The following is a 12,833-nucleotide window of genomic DNA, read 5'->3' on the forward strand; positions in this document are numbered from 1 at the left end:
CCTCTTCAGACATCTGGGGCAGCAGTATGCATGTGTGTCCAAGCGAAAACATCCATACACAGGAAAACAAACAGACAAATACGGAACACTCATTAGAATCCAGTATTGATTTCCTGAGACCAAAAGACTTGTTCATAATTAGACTTCTGTGTTAATATTCCAGCGCTATCTCTTATTTGCTTTTTATTCTTACATCTAATAACCACTTCAGTTTGGTTTCCTTTGACAAGCCTTCCTTTTTTAACCTGTTTCCTCATGTTGTCCCCACTTGTGCTTAAGTGGATATCATACCCTCCTTGTCAGAGAGTCAACGTGGTAAGTGAACTCACATTCAGATTTCTGAAGTGGAAAATTTAACTCATACTAGATGTTAAGTGCATACAGACAGTTACATAAATTATGAATCTATCATGTAACCCCATGCTCCCTAGTGTCCTGTGTGAGCACAGACACACCCCTGACTTAGAAATAAACAATAAGTGAAGTACAATAGACCATTTAAAGAACATCCCATTTCAGAATATGGAGGGCTTTTTTTTTTTTTGTATTCCCATATTATTAGATTATTGTAATCTAGCAATTATTGGTGGAGGATGAAGGAGATGGAAGTAAAGACTTGGTTTCAGGGTTTCCATCTAAAGATTCATAGACTCGAGTAAAGTCACGGGCCCAGGAAATGGCCAATGGGACACAATAGAAACCACTGAATTGTGGGGACAATACCTTCTTCCAATAATGTGCTCAGGGGTGCTCACTGGCTTCTGGAGCCCCCTCTGTCCTGTGGGAACATCTAATTAGATCGGATAACTGAGGCGAACACAGAGGAGGATGAAAGTGCCCCTTTAAATATTTGCCCTTAGGTTGGGTGGTGTCATCCCGCCTTATGGCAGGAAAGATAGATCACTTAACCCCTGTAACTAGTGACACTTTCTATGAAGCTGGCATTTTAAAAGTCCCCTCCCCTTTTTGAGCTTTATACACATCAATAGTGGGAAAAGTTGATATGGCATGGAATACGTTAAGGAATCTTCCAGGAAACAAAGTAAGAGCTTGAACTTCAAGTGTGGGCACAAGTTAGTACATCCGATTTGCCTCAGTCCTGTCTCAATATAGAGTATTACAGACTCAAAGAACTCTAGAAAGCAGTAGAGAAAAATCCTGTAGGCTGGCTTTTTTTTTTTTTTTTTCAAATAAGTTGACTTTTTAAAGAACTTAGAATCCATATTAAAAAGAACATTTCACTTGCATTTGTTATATACCTAAAAGTGAATTTTTATTAAAAGCAGATCACATCACTTCAAGAAATTCAGAGAACTATATCTAAGTACACTGAATGCAAGATACTCCTCATCAATTTAGATTCTTATAGCCTCATGAAGATAAAATGCAGATGAGTTGATTTAAATCAGGCCTTCATTAAATTTCAGAATTAGCTTTTGGAATCCCACGTATTGAATTGTGCAGTGTCTGATTCCTGATCATTGTGACAAAGCTGTGAGTGGATAATGACAAAGCACAGCGCTGCCAGAAATAACACAGTCTGCCTTTGGTTTGTGCTAATAAACTATAAGACAACTTAAACTCCATTTTAATATCAGAAATCCACCTCATTAGAAGTAATCTCACACTCTGTATGCTATCAGAATTTTCATGTGTATTCTTTGGTGAGCCAGAAATATAATTTTCTATTTATGCTTCTAATGTAAATCTGCCATTTCTGGTTGGCCACTCTGGCCCTAAGCCAAAGCGCTAATTTATTTCCATCTCCCCCTACTTTTTTTATATCAGAAAAGGCTGTTGGTTTGAATAACAAACATTCAATCGACTTGGACGTGGGGTGGCAGGCAGAACAAGCATTACCTGCTTACCTTTTATTGCCTTCTTTGAATTGGCTTTTCTGGGAACAAAACCAATAAGACATGCTGTTCCTTCATCTAGTTTTGACTCAGGTTATTTATCAGAAGACATTTCCTCCCCACCGGTGCAGCAAAGACTGGCAGTACAGTGAAGAATTCAGCCTGCCATGAAGCCTATGACCTAATTCTGTCATAGGTCATTGTCCCACCAAGTCATGTAGGACTTCATTGTCCTTAAGCGTCTGGCTCGGTCTCACAATTATTTCTGATTCCGAGAGATGCTGTTGATAATGCATTGGTCACCTGCAGAGTGGCAGTGTGCTAAGACGGAACAGACACTGTTTCAGCCCCCCCAAAACTTTGCAGTGTTTCTCCCCTGCCCAGATCCCTTTGCTGTCTTGTACAGTAATTGGCCTAATAAAAGGCAGAAACAAGAATTTATTACACCTTGGGCAGTGCTTGAAACAGACTTTATTCTCAGGAACAGCAGTTATGTCTACTTGCTGCTGTATATTTTGATATTTCATTTAAATACTTAGAATATATTCAAAGTCAAATTGCTAATCACTCAATTTCCCTGCTGCTGTCCTGGTTCCCCAGGTGGCCTCTTATGATACTCCATGTAAACACTGTATTTGGAAGGATACATAGATCAGCATCCCTAGAGTCACATGATCACCATAAATCTGTGAAAATAGCATGACTTAAAAATAAAAAAAGTCTCTTAGTACACTGCCAATAGGCTTTGGCATAATCTTGGCAATCACTTAGATATTTCTTTCTCTCTGTTTTTGCGGTTATAATTTTTTCCCAGGTGGAAAATAGTCTCATATTTGCAGACGTTGTCCAAGCTAGCGACCATCAATCCATCTTCCTGGATTACTAAAGCTGTCAGCTGACCGTGTTCAGTCCACACAGCATCAGTGAAGTGAGTGTGAAACTGTTGGGTGGTTGATCCTTGCAGCTTAAGAAACGGCAATACGAGTTCCTGATATCATTTATGCAGGAATTTTTATTCTTTAAATCTTCCAGTGTTAAAGCAACAAGAAAACATTTAGAATGTCCTTTGGTGGAATCTTATTACACTTGCTATATATATGTAAACTGATAATTCTTTGATGCCAGCACGCTCGTTGCCCTTACAGAGAAAATCTCTGCACAATGAAACAAAACAAAACTAAGGAGGACACAAATCAAATGTCAGTCTTTGCTGATTCGAATGAGAAACGTTAACAGATTGTCTGGTAACATAAACTGGCAATAATACAAAAAATCTACATATTACAGTATTTCAAGAAAAATAACTTCATTTGAATACAAAAGGATAGATCCACTTTCTCTTTCCTCTAGCCACTCACTCTTGTGAAGTGGGTGTGAGCTGCACTGGGATCTCAGTGCTTCTAAAATATACAGGGGTATGACCGGCTTGCGCTTTGGAGGGGCTGTTACACGTGTGTATCACTAACGTCAGACAAAGAAATCTTTCAACCAACAAGGGTTACAGAGCAACGTTCACTAAAGCACAGGTTGGAAGGGATTCGGGGGGCTGAAGCAGGCCAATATGGCAGCTTGTAACAGATTTCCTTATACCCACAATGCACCTGACAGCAAAGAATGCTTCTATTTGGTTGGTCCACACACGGGGCAGAGCGGTACTAGGGTGCACCACTGAAGAGTAGCGAAATGTTTCTAGGTTGGTTGATCAGTTTGTTCTCCGTCTTTCCTTTTGGGGGCGCTCTCGCGGCCTTTCCAAATCCGCAATCAGCTCTGCAGCTGGCAAGGAGATTCGCAGTGGTGAGAGCAACAGCTGCCAATTCCTCTGGAGTCGGTGACGAACAGTCTTGACTCCGATGTACGATGTGCTGTCCGGGTCTGAGAGATATGGCTTAGTTCAGTTAGGCCCTCTTCTCTTGTACACTGTGTTGGAGTGGGTGTGCGTGTTTTCTGTGTTAGTAAGCAACCGCTTGCGTTGTGTTTGCTTCCTCGCAGCACAGGCCTGTCGGAGGGCTGGGTGGGACCCCTAGAACACCAGGGGACTGGCTGTCCCCAGCAGCGCGGTCAGCAGCAGCAGTGCTGGGGCGCCCCGCGGGGGCGCTCCCTGGCCGGAGTCGGAGCCACAGCTGCCGGCCTCCTCGCAGCGCAGCTTCTCACAGAGGACGCCTGTGTAGGCGGCCGGGCACAGGCAGCGCACATTGTTGTGGCAGGTCCCTCCATTCTGGCAGTGCAGGAGCTCATTGTCACAGACATTAGCTGCAGAACGAGGGGAGGGGCGGGGAGGGGAGGAGAAGCAGAATCAATTTAAGTTCATCTGGAACGTCATGTTTTCAGCTTTTAAAAAAGAAATTCTCTATCGATCTTGTGCTCCCCCCCCAGCCCCCTCCACAAACTAAGCATGTGACTCCAATCTCCAAACAAATGTAGTTGGCTGCCTTTGTTTTGATCATATTAGGCCTTTTCATATAGTGTTTGTTTGTTTGTTTTTTGTTTTTTTTTCCTTTTCCCTGTGATCTTGGATATTCTCCAGTTCAGGGTATCTAATACTAAGAAACGCAATACTCCTGGTTTGGAAATTCTTATGGGCGTGGAACCTGTTGTGACCTCGTAGGTTTTTAAAGGACAAGTGCCTGATACAAGGATGCAGAACCTTGAAGCCAGATAAATGCTGTTTAAAATGCAAAGCACTGTTGCTTAAGTGACCAACAACCTCTAAGGTCAGGACATCCATTGTCCCTGCACAGATTCCATCCTTCTCGCGCATGCAAAGAGGCCACAGGGAAGCAGGGGGATGCGGGCTTTGGATGTGAGGAAAGTAGCATGCTCCAGGCAGGCGACAGCCAGATGGGAAGAGGAAAAGCTTGTTCTGTGGGAGGCACGTGAGGAAAAGCAGTCACATTTGTCCCTGACAGCCCATTAGGGTTTTTATCGCCTTGTAAATATAGGAAGTAGAGCCCAAGGTTACCTTGATTTGGGAACAGTAATAAATGCAACCGTGAAACCCTGATTACCAAAATTTCATTACATCCATCAAGGAATAGAATCAGGTTGGAAAATCAAGAAGCAGTTCCTGACTAAAATTCATTCGCAGCCTCTGTCGCAGAACTTTCACCTCTAATAATTTCTCATATCTTCAAGATCCCCGTTATCCTCATTAATTCAATGTCTTGTATTCTCTTAGATAATCAAGGTTTCACTGATTTAGCAGAATGTTAAATAGAACCCAGGGAAATTAACACAACAACAAAGAATAAGAGAGCCAAGAACGAACGCTTTCCAGCAACAGATGCTGCTTAAGCGCTGAACACACAGACCACTCTGGACAGGGGCAGGCGGGCACAGAGCAGAAAAAGGAGCTTTTTATAAATTATAACAGCTTCTCATTCAAAATAATGTCATGGCCCACTTTCTCCAAAGATGCCACATGGACACACACACACACACTCTGCACACACTCTGGTGCTACTAAATACAAATCATTTTAATAAATTAATCCCACCTTCCAAGTAATAACTCCAGATAACATTTGCTTTGCCCATTAATCATGTTCACTACTCATGTCACCTTCAAGAGCGGCTTTGTCCACACACGCAAACACAGGAATGCTCTTGTGTGAAAGGTTGAGGAACAGTGGCACTGGGCGTACACGGAGCTGATAATAAAGTACCCTTGACAGGGTCCAGTGTGACTACATTCCTCAACATTCCAGGGGCCAGAGAAGACAGGTACATAATAAATGGTATAATTAGCAGGAGTAAATTGTTCATGTTTGAAATGCTGGTATACAAGGTAGCGTCACATGGATTATAAACATCAAGCATACAAGCTGCCTTTTGGGTGGCTTAGATTGAACCCAAATTGTGGTGTTTTGTCAGTCATTTTCAGACATGTCAAGATCTATAGCTATGAAGCAAGGTTCCCAAGCTTTTCTCATAGGGTAAAATCCTGGTGGGTTTTGATTGTGTTCATTTGAAAAGGATACATAGGTGTTCAGTACCTTGCTTTGCTTATACTTCAAGAAATATCTGCTTAATTGGGACAACATGGGATAAACATATCCAAGTAACCATTTCCATGTAAAGTTAAAGATTCTGAGCATTTCTTGTAGGCAGCAGAGTGCACAATGGGCTATTTCCTTTCACATGGGCACTAGGCATAGGGAAATATCTGCTCCATCAATATCGATAATTGCTTGCCTTGAATAATTGAGAAGAAATCAATAGTTAATTAAATATCACTCCCCTCTTTTTTTTCGAAGCTATTTTTCTTCCTCTTGGACTGGAATGTAAAGCAGCTGTTGAGCAGAGGTTTCTTTTTTTCTGAGAAGCCAGTGATTAAGTTAAAGTTCAATACCTTCCCTACATGTAAATAATCTGCTGGTTGATTTGGATGGTTGTGAGAATTTAATAAATACACAAGGAACAGATGCAACTGGAGATTAATCATCTCATGTGCTGGGAGAATATATCTTGGGTAATATATAAACAGGAAAAAATGGAAAATAGCATACGTTTTATTACTTTAAAATTCACTACAGAGCACATTACATTTGGGTTCCTGATGGTGCCTATCCTGTTAAAATTCAACAAGTACAGATTTCACTGTGCATACACTACTATCTAATGGCTGGAATCACATGCCAGAAATACATTTAAATCTTACTACAGTTCTTACCTGATGCTTATAACCTCATGCTCCATCTTCATGTCATTTAGTACCAAAATTCTGTTGGTTAATGAACAAACTAGATGGTTAAGTATCAATGAGCTCTTCATCATGTAAAACCTTGTACTGAATACCATGGGGACAATGAAACAAACGCAAAGTGTGGTCTCTTTTCATAGAGTTCTAATTTTCTTAGGGAGACGAAATATATGCCAGAAGTAATCTAGTGTTACGTTCTTTAAAATGTCCTTATTAGTTTCATCCAGCTTAGCCAACTGTCCATGCCAACATCCCACTATGCTACCTTTTGTGGTTATCACGCTAACTGCCATAAAAAGCTCACAACTTGGTGGGGAATGACAAACACAATCAGAAATAGCCAGACAAAGCATAAGAAAGGCCACAAAGTAAGTATTTGAAAAGTGTTAGGCAATCACAAATGATGGTGTCCATGTCTTAGAGATTAGGGAAAAATATAGAAAAGGAGTTGCAGTTGAAAAAAAGGGGCAGACAAGGCAGATACTGGTCAAACGGCATCATGGGAAACTATGAGTTAAAGCAAAGAGATGCAAGAGGGCCAGGTAGGTTCTTTAAGAATTTATATTTGAACACTGATCCCTTCTCTGATGTTGCAGGTTATCTGTGGATCCCACCGACAACTGAGCCCAGAGGGAGAAGAACAAAAAGGAGGGTATATATGAAGATACTTTCTTCTTATGTAATGGCTTGCCTTAGCCGTACTGTCCAGCAATGGCCCTTCATCTCAGCTTTGACATTTGGCCATCTTCTCCAGTCTTACCCATGTTCTCCTTATTCCCTTGCTTATCTTTACTCGAAACCAGATTCTCAGTGAGCCTTGGGATTGCCTGCACCATCCTGGTAGCATATCTCTAAAAGATTACTACAGGTGTAGGCAGACACCATCTCCCCTTAGAGATGTGTTTATAATGTATATGAAGTCTCTCATTCAATTAGTTTCTGGAAAGCCCGACTTCTGTCTTGCAAGTTCCCAGCCACTGAGTGATAACCACTATTACTGTCCAAGAGTTACTTTTGTGCCCTGTTTCCATTTTCAGTCCTCAGATACCTATTATCTCATTTTCTTTAATAATACTTCTTTGTTGAAAGACCTAGGATAGCTTGCTTTCTCTACTAAGAGATACAAAGATGATCTCAGTGAATGATGAGTGGGCTCTGGTTGGAAGGCTGGATGCATAAAGGACAAAGGAGGCTAGAATGCCAGTAGCATTTCATCAATGGTTGTTTGTACATATACTGCAGAGTTTGAGAAATCGACAGTGGAAAGCTGTCAAAGGGAAATGAGTCAGAGTTTTAAATGAAAAGGAAAGCTGAACATAGTCAAAGATAGACTGGAGACAAGGACCAGATACTGAACAGAATGGGCTAGGTTGGAGCAATGGAGAAGAGAAGGAAGGGCACATGGTAAGACAGTTTTCATAACAAGTATTAGTGATTTAAAGGTTGAATTTGAGTATGTGGATAGATCACAAAGAGATTTATTAAGAAAAGGAACTAGGAGAGGAATTCAGTTAGAGAAGTCAATGAATATTTTTGGACTTACTGACTTTGTAAATTCTTCTAGAATGTCTTGTTACTACGTGGGAAAACTACTTCAAGGTTCAGGAGACAGTTCACTATGCAGATGTTGATGTGGAACAAGGCTGGTGAAGGTCATTGTCATCAAAGGACACAATCCCATGGTGGGAGAATGTCAATCATGTCGAAATCAGGACAAGAGCTCTGAAGAATACAGGATTCTTGGCCATATGCAGAGAAAGCAACATCACGAAGAAGGGTTGGAAGTAAATGTCAACAAAATTCAGTGGTCATATGGAGTGGAAAAGTAGGAGAAGAAGGATACTTTGAATTGGACAGAGAAAATGTGTAATTTAAGTCTTGACTGAACCAGCCAGAAAGAGTTTGGAAATGATTAGAAAAATCACTGGGAAAATTTGGAGAAAACAAATGTTTATGAAAGCCCTTGAACATCAGTAGGTCCCAATAATTTGGAGATTATGACTCCCAGAGGATATTAGTAACTAGATTATGTTTATTTATTTATTTTTGGTTATCACAACTGGGTAGGGATAACATACCATGGATGGGTATATTTGATAGGTGCTGTCAAATATACTGTACTGGCTGGGACAGCTTCCTCCTCTACCAACAAGGAATTATTCCTCAATTAGTGTAAGGGGTAAAATGATGACATCGTGGATCAGAATGCAGTCATAGCTATGAAAGCAAACAGCTGTTTCTGATGTTCATTGGGAAAAAGGGCAGGAAGCAGGTTTGTCAGTTCTAGACCAAAATAACATCAAGTTTTCAGATGCACAGCCATTGGAAAGAAAGGAACTGCGGGTAAAGATCTTAGAAACACTACCGTGGATTGTCTTCTTAAAACTGCTTACAGTGGAAGAAGAGGACCCAAAGGCTTCTTTGCCTTGTGATTTGCTCCTTACTCCCATGGAAGTACGGGTATCTGCTCTCATAGCCACTTTTCAAACCATTTAGACAAGATCTAGATGAGAAAACTCCTATCAGTTGAGGGGAGAGCTTGAATGGCAATCGATGTACACCGCACCTCATACAGCAGGGAAGAGTCCAGAGAGCATGGTGAATGACATCAGACAGCACAGTGGTCTGTACGCTTTGATATGGCTGATGCCAGGTCCAGGAGTTATGGAATCACCCCTTAGACAATAAATTTCACATTACATATCCAAACTAGTGTGATTTCAAACCACACGGATAGGGGCAGAGATACATGTTAATACCATTTCTGAATTGCTACCACTTTTTGAGTTCTACTGACATAATGGTGCTCAAATTCAAATCGGCTCATACAAATATAAAAGTAGAAATGCCAAAGGTCTAGGCTGAGAGTGAGAAACACACTGACATCCATAATGTCATTTCTGTCTTCTGAGGCATAGGAGGCTGCTATGATTTCCAAGTTGGCTTCTTAAAAACTCATGTTGAAATTTAGTTGACATTGTAAAATTCTTAAAATGTGGGACCTTTCGATGTATTCTTAAGAGGCACACATGATGGGATAATGGGAATTTCTCTTTCTGCCGTATGATGTCTTCTAGCATTTTACGATAAAATGCTAGAACTTAACGATAAAAAAAGAGCTTTAGCTCATAAATAGCTATTTATTATTATAAACTATTCTGTGACATTTTGTTATGGTAACACAAAATGAACTAAAATGGATTGTTGCTGTTTAATAATGATGCCCTTTTGCACTGAACTGCAGAATCTTTTTCATCACAAAGTTCTAGGCATCCATCACTAACTTGTGGGGCTGTCATGAGGACGAACACCCTAGTACAGTGTTCATGATCTTTCTGTTCTGTACTGCATGAAGTCGTAGATTAAAAAGATAGCCGGAAATTTTCACCTAACATGTAACTTTCAGTTATATCTCTATTTGGTGTTTCTCTATACCGATCAACTTCAAGCTGAATTTAATTGATGCCATTCATTTTAAGTTTATATAAACTTTCATTGTTATTGACTGTAAAGGTTCTTATCTTAGTAAACACGGAGCTTCATTTTTAAATCCCTCATATAACCTTTGACCAAAGATAGGATGTGAATCGACTTTTGTTAAGGTAAAGTCTGCATCAGATACATAAAGAGCTGGCATTCCTTTGGTAAAAGCTTGAGTGTTTTTGGTAGGTTTCCCTTCATTATATTCTCTTTTTACTGTTGATGAGGGTAGTTTATTTATGACATAACTAATATAATACCACATGACCTGTGACCTTCTGATGCTCCAGTATTTGGAATGGTTTCAAATACTGTGCCTAAGATAATCAGAAGACATTGGCAGGTCAAGTGTGAGACTGAGGATTGTGTGGCCAGAATGTGGAGTGTGGAGTCTTAGTAGAGGGGCTGGGGTCATCAGGGTCTTAGGATAGTTCTGCGTACCCCTTTGCTAAGCAAGCCACAAAGAGGGTAACCCAACCCTCAGAACTGCCATGATCTATAAAACCACTCTGCATTTCACAGGGAGAAAGTAGGAGCAAGTATGACTTCTTCATTACTTCTGTTTGTTCTATACCTTCGGTGAGGAAAACCAGAAGGATGTCACTAAGTTATTCAGTTCTCAAGTGTTTTTTTTCTTCTTGTAGGGAAGATGGGGGGGGCAGGTAGGTGTGCACTGTATATGTATATGTGTGTAAATGCCTGTGATGCATGCCTATGTGTACCTATTACGTGTGTATATGTATGTAAGTGCATGCGATGTGTGTCTGTGCGTGCACATGTGTGTATGTGAGTGTTTATGTGTGCACTTATGTGTATAGATATATGGGTGTTCTTGAGCGCCATGTACATCTGCTCTTCCCAAACAACAATTTATTTTCAAAATATGAATTACAAAATCTTGCTTTCTTTCTCTTCTATTAGTCTCGTCTGGAACTTGTCAGAGAGCAGACCTAGAAAACGCTACTATGTACTCAAAGCGGACAGCAAATGGGACTCAGTGTCATTCCTTGTTCTATTCATTTTTCCTTTTGAAACTGAAAGGGTCACTTATTCCCACATGGTCACAACGATCCATCGCATTACCAAAGAGACGTTTTCTCGCTGTGTTTGTGTTTGGTTCAAAGCTGGACATTTAGGCTGGCCCTGTCCGTGAGCTGCTGCTATGCTTCAGCAGTGCTGGCTCTGTATTTATAGACTTGAAAGTTTCTCTTTTTGGCTTTGTCTCCTGAACTTCAAGGAACTGATGCAATGCGTTACCATGACAGCTTTCCTTGATGGCTGTATTAATAAAGTGACCTCTACCTTCACCACTTGAACCGAGCCCAGGCTTGCTGAGGGAAAGATGTTCCAAATTGTTCCCATCCTTTGCAAAGAAACGTCAAAGAGCGAATAACCTCCACCAAACAGGGTAATAACAAAGGCATGGGCGCTGCATTGAGGTCTCATTCAGGTGTTTGAGAGCTGGTAGCAGGGGGCTGAGAAGCCATGATTATGACCCATTTACACAGCCTTTGTGGCTGTTTTACTATATTGTGAGCAAGACAGAAAATAGAACATTCAGGTTAGATCCTGAGGTAGGGAAAAAAACTTTACAGACTGCAGTCGAGTTTGGGGGCAAGTTCTAGGCACACCAACTACATTCCTCTTTACGCACATGTGTCTTTTATTCACGTGTGCTCATGAGAGATGGTATGGCATGCAAGGAAAATTTAGGAGCCATTTTAATCTTGAATTCTGGTTCAGATCGTCACACATTTACTTGGAGATGATGACTTTAGGGTGAACTGGCTAGTGATGTCTGTCCATCCATCTTTAATGAGGCACTTACTTTTCAGGTGGTGTACATATATTGGGCCAGTCCAACTATATATATGTGACTAGTCATTCGGTGACAACTATAACATTAGGGAAAAGCAGCTTTTCTAAACTCCCTTGGGTTTTATTTACATGATTCATTTTTGGGTGTGTGTGCATGTGTGAGCAAAGGACAGAGGACAGACTTGGGTGTTGTTTCTCAGGCATCATCTACAACTTTTTTTTTTTTTTTTGAGACAAGGTCTCATAGTCTCCTGGAACAATCCATGTGTGCACTGCTAACTGGCCAGGTAGCTGCAGGGGTCTGCTTGTCTCTGCTTTCCCAGCAGTGGGTTTAGCATGCATATATCACCATGCTTGTTTTTTTGTTTTGGTTTTTTTTTTTTTTTTGTGGAGGTGGGGGTGGTGGGTGGATTCTGGGGATCACACTCAAGTTGTCAGGCTTGCAAAGCAAGTGCTTTATTAGCGTATTTGTCTCCCTAACCCTGCATGGCTATTATTGATAGGAGGCCTATTACCACAAAAGAAAATAATTAGCACTTTCTCCCTCATTTGATCAGGTATCTGAAGATGGCCAGACTGTGTAATTCCATAAGATTTTAATGATAGATTTGGTAATCATTTTCATTTATTTGTTTTGCCCACCAATCTAAGTTGGCATCCCAAGGAACAAGTTATTTTTTTTTTGTTTCTCACATGTACCAATACCATAAGGTAGGATGAAGAAAAGTAGATGCTGTATTCGAGCCTCATCTCTATGGTTAATGTGGTGGGTGGATTTGTGGAAATCAGTTAACCTCTTGGTGTTCTCTTTCTTCAATTCTAATGCACAGATATTGGCTCCTGTCCTGTTTACCCATCTCAGGTTGTTGGGAGACTTGAGATGGGTTACACAGAAATGTTCTACAAAGGACAAAACACAACCCAAATAGGCTTTATTAGTGTTCAGTTTCCTCTTCAGTCTCCCTAAGGGAAAACATTCAG

General features: G+C 40.7%; 1 protein-coding gene across 6 annotated transcripts in view; it reads right to left on the bottom strand.

Annotated features, from left to right (window-relative positions):
* Nucleotides 1-1,286: 1,286 nt before the first annotated feature.
* Ntng1 (netrin G1) overlaps nucleotides 1,287-12,833 on the bottom strand; it is a 359,263-nt gene continuing 347,716 nt past the window's right edge. For all 6 annotated transcript variants that reach the window (XM_055618146.1, XM_055618143.1, XM_055618140.1 and 3 more), the window contains one exon: nucleotides 1,287-4,106. In XM_055618146.1, coding sequence (XP_055474121.1) covers nucleotides 3,877-4,106 — 230 coding nt within the window. In that variant the 3' untranslated portion in view covers nucleotides 1,287-3,876. The remainder of the gene's footprint in view (nucleotides 4,107-12,833) is intronic.

The sequence above is a fragment of the Psammomys obesus genome, unplaced genomic scaffold, assembly GCF_907164565.1.
Source record: "Psammomys obesus unplaced genomic scaffold, mPsaObe1.curated_primary_1811, whole genome shotgun sequence".
NCBI classification, from domain to species: domain Eukaryota; kingdom Metazoa; phylum Chordata; class Mammalia; order Rodentia; family Muridae; genus Psammomys; species Psammomys obesus.